Source organism: Eulemur rufifrons, chromosome 10, assembly GCF_041146395.1.
Source record: "Eulemur rufifrons isolate Redbay chromosome 10, OSU_ERuf_1, whole genome shotgun sequence".
In the NCBI taxonomy this organism is placed as follows: Eukaryota; Metazoa; Chordata; class Mammalia; order Primates; family Lemuridae; genus Eulemur; species Eulemur rufifrons.
The window spans coordinates 30,566,584-30,583,455 of NC_090992.1; the positions used below are offsets into that span (position 1 = coordinate 30,566,584).

The following is a 16,872-nucleotide window of genomic DNA, read 5'->3' on the forward strand; positions in this document are numbered from 1 at the left end:
AAGAAATAGAAATAAAATGTGTAAAAAACAACTGGAACAGAAACAACCCTCAATAAATGGTAGCTGTTGTGTTGACCAAATAATTATTTTAACTGTTTGTTTGGGTTTTTTTGTTTGGTTTTTGTTTTTGTTTTTTTGTTTTTTGTTTTTTTTTTCTTTTGTTTTTTTTTTTTTTTTTGTCCTCGCCCTTTCTTAGCTGAGGGCTCGGAAAAGCATCTGTTGCTTTTACAGGTTTTTCTGCCATGGCCGGAGGCTCCTATTATTCGGTCACCTGTCTCTGGCGGCAGCGCTGCGAGCCCAGCGGGCTTGGCAGAGGCCCTGCTCTTCGGGTATTTACGGCGCCCGGCCGCCCCGGCTCAGGCTCGAGTCCGCGCTTCCAGGTTCAGTTTCAGGGTCTCGCCGGCAGCCCCAGCCGGCAGGCGCGGAGCGGGCAACGGGGCCCGGACCGCAGGGTCCTCTGGGGTCCCCGGAGTTGGGAAGCGGCGTCCGGGAGCCCCGGGAGGAGGATGGGCTGCGGACGCAGCAGGCTGAGCAGCTGCAAACCCCCCAAAAAGGTAAAGGGCGCCGGCGGAGAAGTTTGCTTTCAGCGGGGAGGAGGGTGCGGAATCGCTTCGCCGCGGGGGACTCTCGGCGTCCCGATCGCCCTCTGATCGGCGCTGGGTACCCAGCGGAGAGCAGCCGGAGGCCGGCACGGAGACGGAGGAGGTTCTGCCGGGAGGCGCTCTACCCTGGCCCTGGGCTGAGCCCTAGGCAGCCGAGTTTACAAACAGGGCCCCCGGGCCAGGAAGGGCAGCTGATTCCCGCTGTCTGGGGTGGGGACATGTCTCGCGTCTATGGCAGGTGCCCTCTGCCTTCAGTCTGGGGCGGCTCGCTGTGTGGCCGTGGACAAGTGGCTTGACCTCTCTGGGCCTTCAGCTTTCCCACGGGTTCAGAGGCAGATCATCTCTAGGGCGACTACTCGCAGAGCGGTCCACACACTTGCAGCTGTGGCATCCCCGGGACCTGTTAGAAAGGCAGAATCCCAGGCTCTGCCTAGACCTGCCAAGGCGTAAGCTGCCGTTTAACAAGATGCCCAGCTGATTACTACACACTTTAAAGTTTGAGAGCGGGGTCTACGCCTCGGCCAGGCCCGGAGCTGGCGTACGTGGGGCAGCTGGGAGGGGCCAGAGAGGGAGATCTACTCTGCCTTCTGCCCTCTCCTCCCTTCCTGTCCCTCCCCCAAGGGGCCCCAGAGCTGGGTTAGGGCCCAGGGGACTCTGCTCAGGTTTCTTGCAGTGGGACCAGCTACCCCTTGGGGTCTGACAAGCCCAGAAGGTCAGACCTGGAGCCAGGACAGCCTCCTCAGAGACAGCGGGAGGCACAGGCAGGGGAAGGGAGGACCCCCAAGTTCTGGCCATTTTCCCCACTACCGCCTGGCCCCCAGCCAGGTGGGACTAGATGGTCCCATAAATTTTATGGTCCCACCTGAGGCCCTGAGAGCCGCCACACTGTGACAATATTTAATAATTTTGCAATGAACTTTAGTCCTTTCTCTCTCCCTCTCTCTGCTCTGGCTTTGCTTGTGCCCTGAGTATGAGGTTTTCTGTGTTGAGTGCTCAGCGCAGTCCCCAGCCTGGGCGGTTCTAGCCCCTGCTCTGTGTGAAGTGCAGAGGATGAACTTTGGTCTGAAGTGCAGTGCCTCCTGGCTTTCCTTGCTCCTCCTGTATTCCCAGTTCAAAAAACTCACCAAGCTCTGACCGAGAAACCCTCGTGTGTGTCCTGGTCCCAGCAGGGAAACTGAGGCTTGACTCTGTCTTTGGAAGGAGGGGGCTGGCTGACAGGGATGATGGGACAGAGAGACCTGGGCGTGGCCTGAGACTTGCAGCTGAGCTGGTGGCAGGTGGACGTCAGTCCTGCGTGTAAGTCCTGGCTGTGCCACAAACATGCTGCGTGACCCCAAGCAAGCCCTCGGGGTCTGGGGCTCAGTTCCCTCCCTCCATGAGGGAGTGTTTGCTGCTGTGTCAACCTCGCAGTCTGCAAAATGGGCCATTTACCCAGAGGGGGTGGAAACAGGGAGGAGCCTGCTCTAGGCCTGACCCTTCCACAGGGTGGAAGTGGAGGCCACAGTAAGCATGGCTTCCCTTGCCTTCTGTTCCTTCTGAGAGCCTTCCCAGCTGTCCCTGTCTGTCCCTGTCACAGCCTGAACTGGACCCCTCTGACCCAAGCTGTGAAGGGCAACTAAAGTTGGCACAGACTGCGTTGGAAAGGGCCTTGGGTACCACCTGGGCTGACCACCCAATGCACAGATGGGAGGTTAAGGCTAGAGGAGGGGAGGGATTAGACTGCAGTCCCAGAGCAATGCCGAGCAGAAGCCAGGCATCCAGTCTCTTTGTGTTCTGTGTCTCCACCACTTTCCCTTTGCTTCCAGTAGGTTCTTTTTTTTTTTTTTAAATGTGTATTAATTTTATTATTTTCTTTTTTTTTTTTTTTTTTGAGAGTCTCGTTCTGTTGCCCAGGCTACAGTGCCATGGCATCATCTTAGCTCACAGCAACCACAAACTCCTGGGCTCAAGTGATCCTCCTGCCTCAGCCTCCCGAGTAGTTGGGACTACAGGCATATGCCACCATGCCCAGCTAATTCTTCTATTTTTGTAGAGATGGGGTCTGGCTCTTGCTCAGGCTGGTCTTGAACTCCTGAGCTCAAGTGATCCTCCCACCTCAGCCTCCCAGAGTGCTAGGATTACAGGCATGAGCCTGGCCTTCCAGTGGCTTCTCTGTGACTATAGACAAAGCCCTTTGGCATAAAAGCCTTCCCCCTTGTTGCCTAAGAACAGCCTGGCATGTGTTCTCTGCCCCAGCAATGCCAGGCCCTTGCCCCTGTGCCATGCAGCAGAATTTATGGGCTGGTTTTGTTTAAAGTTCGTGCCTGTTTCCATCCTTCTAGGCTGTGCTTCTGGCCAGTTTCTCATTCAGGTGCCAAACCCTGGAAGGCCTGAGCGCCCAAGTCCATCCCCAGCAGGCTGTCAGCCCCCTGGGGGAGGGGACACTCCAAGGATGGGATGGACAAAAATGAGCTCAGACTACAGCAGGGTCAGGTCACTATAATAATGACTCACCCTGAGTTGCACTTTGCAGAGTATTTTCAAATCCTGCCCACCCACACAAAAGCCCTGGAAACTAGGCTGAGCTGTGGAATCTGCCCCTGAGGAAACTGAGGCTCAGTGAGGAGTACTGTGTCCAAGGTCGTATAGCCAGTTGGTGGCAAAGCTGTGCAATTGTACTGGCTTTCTGCACTCCCCATCTAGTGCTCATTGCCTTATGCAGAGCACAGAGCAGGTGCTAAGTGAATATTTGAGTGAGTGAATGAGGGCCAAATAAGAACGAGGCTAGGGTTAGCCCAGGGTGCAACAGGAGTATCTTATCCCGCCTTGAAAAGTACAGGAAGGGGCTGGGCCCGATGGCTCACGCCTGTAATCCTAGCACTCTGGGAGGCCGAGGCGGGTGGATCGTTTGAGCTTAGGAGCTCAAGACCAGCCTGAGCAAGAGCGAGACCCCATCTCTACTAAAAAAATAGAAAGAAATTAGCTGGACAACTAAAAATATATAGAAAAAATTAGCCGAGCATGGTGGTGCATGCCTGTAATCCCAGCTACTTGGGAGGCTGAGGCAGGAGGATCGCTTGAGCCCAGGAGTTTGAGGTTGCTGTGAGCTAGGCTGACACCACGGCACTCTAGCCAGGGCAAAAGAGTGAGACTCTGTCTCAGAAAAAAAAAATAATAAAATAAAAAAGTACAGGAAGGGGTCTTGGATGGCGAGTGGTTTGGAAGTTTGGTAGGAGTTACCCATTCAAGGCCGAAAGGATGGCCCAAGCAAAGGCTGAGCCATTGAAGACACAGTGTGAAAGGGTTCTTTGTGGGGAGTGACAGTGGCAGGCAGCAAGGAATGAGGCTGGCACTTTTGATGAGAACTACCCTAGCTGGGGACAGGGGGTTGACCATCGGACTTCTCAAGGTCCCTCTAGATTCAAGGATCTGAGGGTTACTGAGTTCTGTGGTCTATGGTGCCTAGTGGCCTTGGCTGACCAGCTGTTCTAGACCCCACTGAGAGGCCCGGGCTGGGGCTATGTCACCGCCTTCTTGGGACAAGTTGAAATTCTGGAAAGGAATGAATGGGGTCGTGGCAGCCTGGGGAGTGGGTGCTCAGGAACCATCTGGATTGTGTGATCCTTCTTAAACCCTTCTTCTTGACAGAGACTGTGGCTAATGTGGTCCCGTCCCCCAGGAGGACTCAGGAAAAGGCCATGCATGGGTTAGGGGCCAAGGAAATAAACCTTCTGCGGGCTTGCCCGTAGGGGTGGCATGGAGGTGAGGAGGGGCCTTCCTATTCCCCAGAAGGTTACCAGCCTCCTTTGGGCAGTAGGGTATGGGGGAGGAGTGGGCGGCAGGAGGCACCTAGTGGCCCACCTCCTCTGTGTGACACTACAGTGTGTCAGGCATGATGTCTGAACCCTCCAGTCCCAGCAGGGCCTTGCAGAAGGGGCTCAGTCATTCAGGGGCCCTTCATGAGCATGTCCACGTTGCAGGTGAGGTGACAGGGAGGGAGAAATGCAGAAGCGAATGGTGTGGAAGAGGCTGGCGTAGGCAATTCTGAACTAAGACAACAGTGCCAAGGGCATGGGCCTTCGAACTGAGTTCACGTATTTGTTTATTAACTTGGCAAACATTTGTGTGTCGACCACACCAAGCTCTGGGCTGGGTGCTGGTTCAGTCCTGGCTCCATCCGTGATCCATTTGGTGACCTCGGAAGTGACTTGGCTTCTCCATGCCTCAGTTTCCTCATCTGTAGGATAGGTGTGATACTAGCTCCCGTCTCATAGGGCTGTTCTGAAGAGTAGATGAAAGCATGCATGTCATAGAGTCCCTGATACCCTGACTGGCAGGTGGGTGACCTTGAAAGAGATAATGAGGCATTGACTTAAAGTTATACTTTGAGGACATCACTGCCTGGATTGTACCCAAGGAAAGCACACAGGGATCTGGGAGGTGAAGTCCTTGGAAGACTGACGTGGGTTGGGACGGGGAATGGATGTAGCCTAGAGTCTGGCCGCTGCCTTTGAACCTCTGAAGTGTTCTCAAGGCGCAGGGGAAGCAGGTCTCTGTTGTTCCAGAAGGCAGAACTGTGACCAGTGGGGGAAACTAAAGGGAGCCAGATTTCTATTTTTCATGAGGAAGAAGTGGCTGAAAAAGACCTCAGAGGGTAGTGAGTTCCCCGTCCATGGAGGAGTTCAAGCAGAGGTCAAATGGCATTTTGGCAAGAATATAAGAGCCGCAAGCCTAGGACTAGCAAATATTTTGGATTCCACTTAAGATACCCAATTATTCTGATTATTGTGTTTTGAGGCAAAACTTCAAAATTTGAAAAAGTATAAAGAAATTTAAAAATCGCTTTTAATCCCACCATTAAGAGATAGCCACTGGGTACATTTCAGTGTCATTCTTTCTATTATTTTTTCCTGCATATCTAATATACATGAGTGTGACTATTATATTTTATATGGTTATATTCCAGTTACTTAATACTCTGGTGGGGGCATTTCCCCACGTTGAATAGTCCAAGGAAACACGGTTTTAGGTGGCTACCTAATGTCCTGTTGCGGTCCTGTAGTTCATTTGACCCGCTGGGATGCGTGAGTGTTTTGCGGTCTGCACACCTGCCCTTCTTATTCATTCGCATCTTTGTGTTTCCTCCCAGCCTGGGCTAGTATGATTTGGGGCTCGGAGGGGATCAGGGAAGGCCCCCCTAGAGAAACGGCATCTTGGCTGGGTTTTGAAGGTAGGTGGGATTAGGTGTTGTGGGGCAAGCGGAGTGTGCAGGAGGACATCCTGGGCGTAAGGAATGTGGGAGCCTTGAAACCTGGTCAGTAGGACGGGGGCACGTCTGACCACCTAGCTCAGTTTGCCAAGGGTGGGACAGTCGGGGAGCATGAAAGGAAGCTGCCTCTGGGGTCATACAGAGACAGCGCTGAGCCCCCTGCCCCAGCTGTCATGAGGATGTTGGTGTGTAGGTGGCCTCTGAGCTAGTGGTTTCTGCTGCACCCAGAAAATAACGCCCCACAAATCCTCCCAGCTAAGGCCAGAACAGGCTTCCATGCGCGGCACTCTGGAAGACTCGAGAGATTGAACACCAGGTTTCTGTGTTATAAAGGGGTATCTGCACCTGGCAACGTAAAACACATCAGAAAAATTCCTGATCATCTCTGCCCTGTGCTATGGCCTTCGGTGACATATTTTCTGCACGTGTACATGTTTTAGTTCTGTTGTTTTCCTTTGTAGATGAAGCCACAGGCAGCCAGTGTGGGTCCCCTGAGAGCCTGACATACTCCCAGCCACCTCCCATTTTTGCCTCAATTCAATGTTAAGTTTGGGGTCTTTGCTTCATGCCAGCACTCTTTCTTTTGTTTCTTTTTCTTCATAAACAGAGCAGGACAAAAGCTCAAATCACTGGCATGGAAGCAGGCTGCCGTGTAAGTCCAAATGGTGAAACTCTGGGTGAAGGGGCTGCCCCCTGATGTCTCAGGGTTCCTAGATCAGCTGGTGAACAAGAGTCCGAAATCTGCCTGGCAAGGGTCTCGGTATGAAATTCATGAATGTTCATGTTCAAAACATAAACTTAGAATAGGCACCCTCCCCATGGAAGGAAGAGTCTGACAGCGACCTTAGTTCCAGCTCTGACACCTCAGGGTGTGCTTGGGTTTCCGTCCTCGAGGCCTGCACTCTGTCCTCTGCATGCCCCACCCTCCGCATTGTGAGCTGTCCCCATGACCAGGGCAGAGGGCCAGACAAGGAGGCTCATCATGGCAGGACCGGCAGATGTGGGGAGAGGGAGCTCCCACCACCCACCCTGGGCAGAGAGAAGGAGCAAGAGATCTATCCGTCTTCCGTACAGCTAAGTCCATCCATTACCTGAAGACAAGCCATCCTGCTTCTCCCGTCAAGTCAATTTTAATCCCTAAAAATAGTTTATCTTGTGTCGCTTTATTTTCAAACCTGAACCTTCCAGAACATCTAGGCCAAACATTTTACAATACATAAAAACATCCATTCCGTGTCCACACTTCCCCCAGGCAAGTGATACGCAATCTGACCTCCTTCCAGCTTTCCTTCTCCCCCAGGGGTAGAGTTCTTTTGCACTGAGCGTACGATGAACTTGGTGGCCTTCCTCGCCTTTTCCACTCTCCCATAGGACCCTGTCCTCTGCCTTTTCCTTAAGGGACTAGCCCGGACATCAGAAAAGTTGTTATCTGCACTGGGTTCAATAATGTCCCTCCAGAATTCATGTACACCCAGAATGTGTGAATGTGACCTGATTTGAAAAGGGTCTTTGCACATGCAGGCAAGTTATGATGAGGTCATTCTGGATGACAGTGGGCTCTAATCCAGTGACCGGTGTCCTTGTAAGAAGAGGGAGATTTGGATGCAGACGCACGGGGAGAACGCCGAGTGATCACAGCAGCAGAGATTGGGGTGATGCATCTCCAAGCCAAGGAACACCAAGGATCGCTGGCAACACCAGGAGCTAGGAGTGGGGGTGGAACAGATTTTCCCTCGGAGCCCTCAGAAGAACCAATCTTGCCGCCGCCTTGATCTTGGACTGCTAGCTTCCAGAACTGGGAGAGAAGAAATTTCTGCTGTTTTCAGCCTCCAAGATTGTGGAAATTTATTGCAGCAGCCTTTAGGAAACTTGCCTAACCCAAGGTCAATGGCTGCCACCAACCCTCTCACCACCCATCCCCACCTTGACACCAGTCAGAAATGGCAGCAAGAACCCGACGCCTCCTCTTTGGGACCCCAGCTTAGCAGCAGAGTAGGAGCATTGTGAACAAAGAGGTGCTTGGACAGGCCCATTTATTTATTATTTGTTTGAAACAGGGTCTCGCTCTGTCTCCCGGGCTGGAGTGCAGTGGCATGATCATAGCTCACTGCAACCTCGAACTTCTGGGCTCAAGCGATCCTCCTGCCTCAGCCTCTGGAGTAGCTTGGGACTATAGGTGCACCACCACACCTCGCTAATTTTTTCTATGTTTAGTAGAGATGGGGTCTCGCTCTTGGTCAGACTGGTGTCAAACTCCTGACTTCAAGTGATCCTCCCACCTCGGCCTCCCGGAGTACTAGGATTACAGGCATAAGCCACCGCACCCAACCAGGCCCATATACTTTTAGACACCAGCTGCGGCATCTGAGGAGGAACGAGCACTGGACTGGGAGTCCAGAGCAGGTCCTGCTTCTCCCAGTTTCCCTAACTGTTCTCTTCCCAGACCTTGATTTCTCCATCTGTGCAATGACTGCCTTGGCTGCTTTTAGGTTCCAAGAGAGGTATTTTTTGCTTGTTGTTGTTAATTTCTTTGTACACAAGTGATACTTGAATAAACTATTGCTTAAAAAATGGTGAGACCTCAGGTAAAAAAGTCTCCCACCCTCATTGACCACAGCAATTTTAGTCCATTCTCTGGAGATGACAGCTTCTATCGGTTTGTGCTTTTCTATACATTTTTTGTACCTGTGCATTCTTGTATGAATAGAAATCATTTATTTTGCATATCGGTATTCTACCAAATGCCTTTCCATCTTGTGAAGATCTGCTTCATTCTTTTAAACATACGAATGACGTTGCGTAGTATGATGTCCCTGAGTGCATGAAGCCAGTCTCCCGCTGGTGAACGTGAGGATGGTTACCAGACTTTCCCTATGGCAAGTGGCCTGCCCTAAGCACCCTGCAGGTGCCTCCTTGTCCTCACTAATGGGTACTTCTCTCTGCTCGAAGTGCCACTGCAGGGTTGGGAGCATGCTGCTTGGAATTTGGGAGGTGGCCGAGCTCTGTGATCCTCTGCTTCCAGGCAATCCTGCCCTTCCTTTTACTTCCACCCTTACTCGGGCTGCTGAAGGACAGGGGGTGCTGTGAACGGCTCCAGGCCCCCCACCCAGGCCTTCCTGAGAAGCCCTCTTCATGACAGGACCTGGCAGCTGAGCGCGTCAAACTGCCAGCCCCTACCCTACCCAGAGCAAACGAGCACGGCAGGACGGGTAGAGGATGAGCTAGCAAGATGACCTCACTCTGCCCCCTCTTCCCCATCCACAGCATTTCAACACCACAAGGGCTCTTAAGCATCCCATTGCCCAACTCCATGCCATGCAGAGGAGGAAACACAAACAGAAAACCAGAGAGGGGAGGCTGCTCTCCAAGGTCACACAGCAAGCAAGTGGCCAGCCAGGGCCTTGACTCTGGACTCTCAGTTTGCCATCGGGTCGGGGAGACAGGCGGATATCTGGCAGTGTGTGCCGGCCCTCAGCCTGTCTCTTCCCCCACCCCCAACCCAGCACTGACACCGTTTTCTGTCCAGCTCCTACGGAATCCCTTTGCACGCCGGGCTGACCCAAATGCTAGAAATGATGTCTAGTGCTTCTGCCAGCTCCAGGCCCTCTGAGGCAACCAGAACTAGCAGACACACTGGGAGGCTGATGAGGCACAAGCAAAGGGGAGCTCCAGGGAGGAAGAAAATAAATAAGGCACATTGGAAAGGCTGTGAAGTGAGGCCCTGCGCTCGAGGCCTCTCTGACTCCTGTCTGCTGCATCCTGGCTGGGCAGGTGCAGGGCTGTCTGGGAGGGAAGTGGTCCTTTCCTCCCCTGAGAGCTTGCAGATAGGAGCAGTGGAGCCCACATCCGCTGACTTGTGCCCTGGGGCCATCGCTGGTGTTCCGAGTAGGCGGTGCCCCCCCCCCCCTCGCAGATGAGAGGTGCAGGCTGGCTCTCGGGGCTTTAGGTTGGTTGTACAGTCACCCTGGACCGGTCCCCAGCAGACCATGGGTGCTGTTGACCACACACTATATCATATGAAGGGGTTGAAATAAGTCTCTGGGGTCTCTGGCAGTATGAAAATAAAATCAAATTCAAGCATTACTTTGGCAAGTATTTCTGCCCATCTTAGAGATGGGGAGGTTGAGGCTCGTGTTTATGATATTCCATCTGAGCCTCTGTAATATGGGTGTGAACGCAGAAGTTTCTCAACAGCCCTGAACATTCGTGGCCCGCCCTTCCTCCCCCAAGGCCCTGGAGCCGCCCCGGGGCTCCACGCCCACCTCCTTCCTGCCTCTACCCTGGGTCAATGGGCTCTGCCTGTGCTTCTCAGCTCCAAAACTAGTGGTGCTGGGCCCCACGCAGCTGAGCCCAGGCACCAGGAGGCGGCTGATATATGACAGGAGTGTGACTGAACCCCCTGAGACTCAGACTCACCCCTCCCCTAAAGGCCCAGCTGCTTGGGTAAATCTGGGGTATGCACTGGGGAAGTCGGGGGGACTCCGGGCTCAGCGGTGCTCCCCCTGTGTCGTGTCCTGGCCTCTGACGAGCTACCTGCCCATCTCACTCTGGGCCTCAGCCTTTCCATCTGGGAAAACGAGGTGGGGATTAAAAGCAACTGCCACCAGGTACCTTCCAGCCCTGTCTTCTGCCCCTCTCAGCCAAGATAGGTGTAATAGAACGTGCGGTCCTCGGAAGCCAGCGCTTCAGTTCATGGGGTGACGGAGGAGCTGGGTGAACTCTTAAGGGCCTTTTGATTATGCAGTTCTCTTACGTTAAGCAGGAATAGTGAGGACACAAATGCTTAATCAGAAATACACCGAGCCTTGAGGGCCACAAACAGGACAGAGTGATGGCTCCAAAAGGACGGTTAGGCCCAGCGTCTGCAGAGAAGGCTGAGCCTTTCTCGGGACTACTCTTAATTTCCACCCTACTGGGGTTCCCAAGGTAGGGAATAGCTGGGCAGCTGCTGTCCACGTGGTTTCTGCCTAATTCGCTCTTGCCTGGTGAGGCTTAGGGTTTGAGGGAAGTTGAGGAGTCTACCCCAAAGGCTTGAGTATGTGACTACAGTCATTTGCCCCAGAATACCGCCACCTCAGTAGTACCCAACAGAGCTCTCTGAGGCTGTTAATACTGGTGCTGTTCACGTGACCTACAGTAGCTAAACACTTTATGCTTACCAGAGGGCTTTATTTGCCGAACATCGAGAATACTTTACAGAATTACAGACTGTTAGAGTTCAGGGTCCTCAAAGATCCCTCAGTCCAACCTGCAAAACGAAGTTTGCCTTTCCAGCCTCTTCTTGCATACTGCCAGTGATCGAGAGCTCACTACCACCACCATGACCCACCCTCCAATAAGGCAGCCTACCTCTGTGTGGGACAGTTCTGAAATTCTTCTTCATACTGAACTGAAACTTCTTGATCCTCATAAGTGCTTGGCCACAGTCCTGCCCTCCCAGGCTAGAGATGACAAACCAGCAGCTTCTACCCAAGACTGTCCTGCCGAGATGTGAAGACCGTGGTCGTTTTTTTCTTGCCTGTTCTGGAGGCTGACCAATCATTCTGTTGACAGCCCCTCCTATAATTTGGTTTTGAGTCTTCTTGTACATCCTGTCAGTTTCCTTCCAGTTTGTGAGTTTACCCTCCAAAATGTGCGTGTATTTCAGAGCATCTCACCAGCCCCAATCTGAGCTTGTCTGGCTTCTCCATGGCTCTGGGACACTGTCTTCTCACTCTACCCTGATTCCGTGTCTGTGTTTGGCAGCTGTGTCCTGCTATCACAGCTGTGCTTCAGCTTGAACCTACAGCAGGGCTCTGGTCTGCTTGACAACAGGAGCTGGGCCGCAGTGCTGTGCGTGCTCCGAGGGTGTAGACGCTCCGTTTCCAGCCTTCTTAGGAGCAGGGCTGCCCCGGACCTCAGGACTGAGGAGAGCATGTGTCCCAACCCTGACCTTTCACAGATGAGGAAACTGAGATCTGGAGGAGGGAAGTGACTTACCTAAAGCCTCACAGTAAAGCTGGAATCCGGGTCTCTTGGCCTCTGCCCCAGGCCTGGGGTCTCCCTGCGTCCTGTGCTGCCAGCTGCCCCTGCAGCTTTCTTGCGTCCAAGTTTCTGTCGACTCAGGAAGCTGTCATCCCTCTTGCAGAGTCCGGTCCGGATGCCCCACCCCAGCCCGAGGCCCCCCACCCCTGCTTTCAGAAGGGGAAATTCTTGTGTCCCCCCTCCTAGCTCCTGTCCTCCCCGACCGCAGGGTGTACTGTGTGCCCTGACCTCTAAGGAGGAAGTGGCAAGGGCCCCAACCTGGGGATTTTCCATTCAGCAATGGCTCTTTGAGTCCTACCCAGCTCAGGGGCATGTGTCCTCAGGCTCTTGTGGGCATCAGGGTCACCTGGATAGATTGCTAACAATGGAGGGTCCCAGCACACACATACTCTCCCCCTTGGATTGAGGACGTCTAGAATTGGGCCCGGGGATTTGTGTTAAGCAGGCTCTCCAGGTGATTCTAATACAGGAGGTCCATAGACCCATTCCTAAGAAATACTGCTCTGGGCATCATACCCTACTGGCAAATCCAACGTGAATTTCAAAATCCTCTCCTCGAGGAGCCCCTTGGGAGAGACAGACAGCTAAGCAGGCGTGGGTACCCTCATGGGGACCTGGAGCATGGGGAACACAGGAACTAACTCAGCTCCGGGGAAGGCCAGGAGAGACGCAGAGAACTGGGGTGCTCTGGGCCTGGAGGCCGAGGAAGACTTGACCATGCATCATGGTGGGATGGTCTTGAGCAGCTTGGGATGTCTTGAGCACACGGATGCCTGTGTTGGGGCCAGGAGCACAATAGGTAGCACTAGCTTGTTTTGGTTTGGTTTTGACTTAGCAAATTTGCCAACTTTTTTTTAAAAAGTGATAATACTCCGTGTTGGCACAGTCGCAATGAAACTGGCCTTCTTGTGTGCCATTTGTGGGTGAGTTAATTGGTAGAACCTTTCTGAAGGACAGAGCCAATGATGTTAGATATGTAAAAAAATTTATAAGTTTTTTAAGTTTTATAAGTATGTTCATTAAAGCATAATTTTCAAATTAAAAATTAGAAACAATCTAAACACTCAACAGTAGATTGAATGGCTAAATTCATCCACAGGGATGTTCAACTCATCATTAAAATTAGTAAATTTACAGAATAGTTAATGCTGTGTAGTAAATGCTGAGAATATATTTGAAAAAATAGGCCAGGCTTGGTGGCTCACGCCTTAATCCTAGCACTCTGGAAGGCCAAGGCAGGAGGATCACTTGAGGTCAGGAGTTCAAGACCAGCGTGAACAAGAGAAAGACCCCATCTCTACCAAAAATAGAAAAATTAGCCAGGTGTGGTGGCACACACCTGTAGTCCCAGCTACTTGGGAGGCTGAGGCAGGAGGATCACTTGAGCCCAGGAGTTTGAGGTTGCAGGGAGCTGTGATGATACCACTGCACTCTAGCTGGGGCAACAGAGTGAGACTATCTCAAAAAAAAAAGAAAAAGAAAAGAAAAGAAGGAAAAGAGAAAAGAAAGAAAAAGAAGGTATAAGGAAGTATATGTAATATTCCAATATTGAAAATATATATGTAGCTGAACAATATATGCCATCATGTTCTGTGGGTATCTAGGTAGTGGGATTCTCTTTTTGTATTTTTGTGTATTTTCCATGCTTTCTACAATGAATGCTTAGTATCACTGTAACTGGAAAAAGATGTTTACAAATATTTAAATATTAAGAAAGTGGAGGGGGAGCAGGCTGGGGACACTGATGAGCCTTGATTGTCATTCTGAAGGAGGTAGCCGGGGATGACTTTGGCAGGTGCCGCGTCCTGCCTGTGGCCTGCAAGCTGTTTGTGGAGAGTTGTTCTCCACCGTTCTGTGGTGGGGGGGATTTGCAAAAGGGCAGTGTTTCATGAGCTTATGCTCTTATTTCAGATGACAAAACCTGAGACCCATGGCAGGCTAAGGGATCTGCCAAGCACGCTGGGATCTTTGTTCCTGCCGTGTTTCTCAAACACAAAGCAATAATCTCCTGCAGAGTTTGAGCTCTCAGTGTGTGCAGGTGCCGAAGGTGCATTATCTCATCTAATCCTGAAAAAACCTCACGAGGAAACCAAGGCCTGGAGAAGTCGCACAGTCGCAGTGTTGGATTTAGGATTTCGACCCAGATCTGGGTGATTGTAGAATTCCAGAGTTCTTAACCACTCTGCTCTGCAGTCTCTAATATTCTGACACCAGGTTCTAATGCTGACTTGATCATGAAAGGCACAGTTTCAACCCCCTGAGCCTCAGTTTCCTCATCTGTAATAACCTTTGCTTCCTGGTGCTGTTGCGAGGAGCCGAGCTTAGATGCTCAGAGCTTCAGCACCGTGGAATCGTCAAGTTCAACTATAATAATACCAGACCTCCTCACCTGCACTTCCCAAAGGAGGAAGCAGAAGCCCAGGGGGGTCGGGGGGAGGACTTGGCCCAGCTGGTAGCAGAGCCGGGACTAGAGTCCAGGCCCTCTAGCTCTCATAAAAACGTAGCCAGATTCAGCGTGACCAGTGGTGGCAACAGGAAAAAGACAACCATTTGCCTTCATCTCCCTCCTTCCTCCAGCCCAGGGCGGGGAGGCTGGCTCCTGTCACTTCCGCAGATTCCTGTGTTGACGGCTTCTCTGGCTGGTTCCTGGACCAGGCTTCCTCCTCTCCCCTGGAAAGGGCAGGCTGAGCCTCACAGGGGTGGGTGGGGAGCAGAGTTGTCAGGCCCACCCAGCCGTGAGCAGATGCGGGCACAGGCCCTGGGGGAGGCACGGTGCTCACTCGTGCCTCACTCAGTTTGCCAGGGGCTGGCGTGTGCCAGGCCCTGTGGGGGAGGAGCAGACTGTTCTAGAAGCCTTCCCCTGATTTATCTTCCCTCCGCAGTCACAGTTTGCTTTTTAGCAGCATTTCAGTAGTTCTTCAGTTCAGGAAATTTTTAATAATTTCTATTTTAATAACTGCCTTTAAAAATGTTACCATAGTAAAAAGCAAAAAGGTTTTCTTTTATAGTGATAATTTGCAATTGAACATTCTCATAGCCTTCTCATTCTTGTAAAACTTATAAACATTTGAAAAAAAGTATTTCTTAAAATGGGATCTAGAACATCTTCTTTTCCTTGCTTCCTTTCCCCCTCTCTCCCTCTTTCCCTCCCCTTCCTGCTTTCCTTCCAGCATCTTGAAGAGTGTGTAAAAGGACTTAAATGTTTTTTTCCACCCAAAATCCTGGTCTGGTTCAATCAATTTTTCACCTCTCTGTGGTGAAAGAAGAAAATTAATAGTGTGAGTGGGTGTGATGCCGGCTCCTGTTTCCTGGAAGACTGCTCTTGAGCCTTTCCTTACTATGTTCTGGAAGGTTAAAATGTTCTTTATTTTTTTTTTATAAAATAAAATAAAAATTTTATAAAAAAATGAGAAAATTTTATAAAAAGGGCAGTGATCTACAAATAATTTTTCTTAGCATCCTTCTCAGTCCATATCCACTTTCTCATTAAAAAATATTAGTCATTTATGAAATCTGGGAGCCACCGGCACTGCTTGGTGATGTTGAAAGCTCTTTTGCATCATTTATTCCTTTGGTCAGATTCAACCAACACTGGCCACGATTGATTAAAGTGTCCACTAGGTGTGGCTCAAATACTTGATTCTGCCAATTATCCCCTAAGCGACCTTGATTGAATCCTAATCTCACTCAGCCTCGCCTCCTCATCTTTAAATTTGGGATATTCATATCTCTTAAAGTGGTTCTGAAAATTAACTAAGATAGTGTAGGCAAGACAGCATAGCATCTGGTACACCCCGAATGTCATGCCTCGCTCCCATCCGGCAAGATAAGTGCCACTGTCTCTATTTTACAGTTGCAGAAAGAGCTCCTTTGACAGAGAACCAGTATGATAAAATCAGGGCTTGGAATTCTGATGCTCTGCTCCTGAGAGCACGTGACTTTCAGGTGAATGTGGTTGGAAGCTGAGGCAGCCATGGATTCTGAAAGGAAAAGGAAACCATCTCTGAATTGGGAATTGGGAGGTTTTAGGGAATTTCGAGACCATAGCTGGGTGAAGGTAATAGCAGAAGGTCTGGCCAAATCCTGGGAGAAGGAAGAGGTGGGAAAGGAGGCCCTCATAGGTGGCAGCTGGAGCCAGATCATAAGGATCTAAGGAAAGGTCAAGATGCATCCAATTCTCCACTGAGGGTGTCCCTGGCAAGGATGAGAAATCCTGCTCTGGGAACGTCCCCCGGTAGAGGGGGTGCTGCTGTGGCTGGAGAGGGAGGCATGGGGCAGCCTGGTATAACCGACAGTCCTGCTTTGCTTTGGAAGAATCCCATCCTCACACTGACCTCCCACTCTCTCCCCTCACCTATTGTTGTCTCATTACTTCCAGAGACACCAAGAACCAGATCAGCCTCCCAGATCAGAGCCCCAGGAACTAGGTCCCCTCAATGGGGACACAGGTGAGTAGCCAGCTCCATCTGTCCCCACTGACATCCATGTGGTTTCCTACCGTATAATCAACAAAGGCGATGTGGCTCCTTAAATAGCTCATGATATTGTAGATGGGTTACATTAATAGGGGTATCATGTCTAAAATCAGGGAGGTGATAGTCCTGACCTGTGCTTTCCTGTTCTGGGCTGTTGATATCACACCTAGAGTGCTGGATATAGTTCTGGAAAGTGTTTTCAGAGGGATCCAGAAAATTTTGAGGGACTATGCTGGAGGAAGATCAGGCTGGTGAAGAATCTATAAAACATGTCCTGTAAGCGACAGTTGAAGAAACAGAGAATGTTCCATCTGGAAAGATGTTGCCAAGAAACAACAGTTCCCTCCAAGTGTCTGAAGTACCCTAATGGAGAAGAAAAATGAGCCTTATTTAGTGCAACCCAGAGGTCAGGACTAGGGCCTCAAGGTAGCAACAACATGCGGACAGAATCCAGCTCAATCTCAAAGAGTTTTTTGTGTGATTGTTGGTTTAAAACAATCAGAGCTCCTTGGTAATAGAACGA

General features: G+C 51.1%; 1 protein-coding gene across 1 annotated transcript in view; it reads left to right on the forward strand.

Moving 5' to 3' along the window:
- The first annotated feature begins 242 nt into the window (after positions 1-242).
- CCDC69 (coiled-coil domain containing 69) overlaps positions 243-16,872 on the forward strand; it is a 28,230-nt gene continuing 11,600 nt past the window's right edge. The window contains exons 1-2 of the mRNA XM_069484003.1: positions 243-554; positions 16,253-16,322. Coding sequence (XP_069340104.1) covers positions 243-554; positions 16,253-16,322 — 382 coding nt within the window. The remainder of the gene's footprint in view (positions 555-16,252; positions 16,323-16,872) is intronic.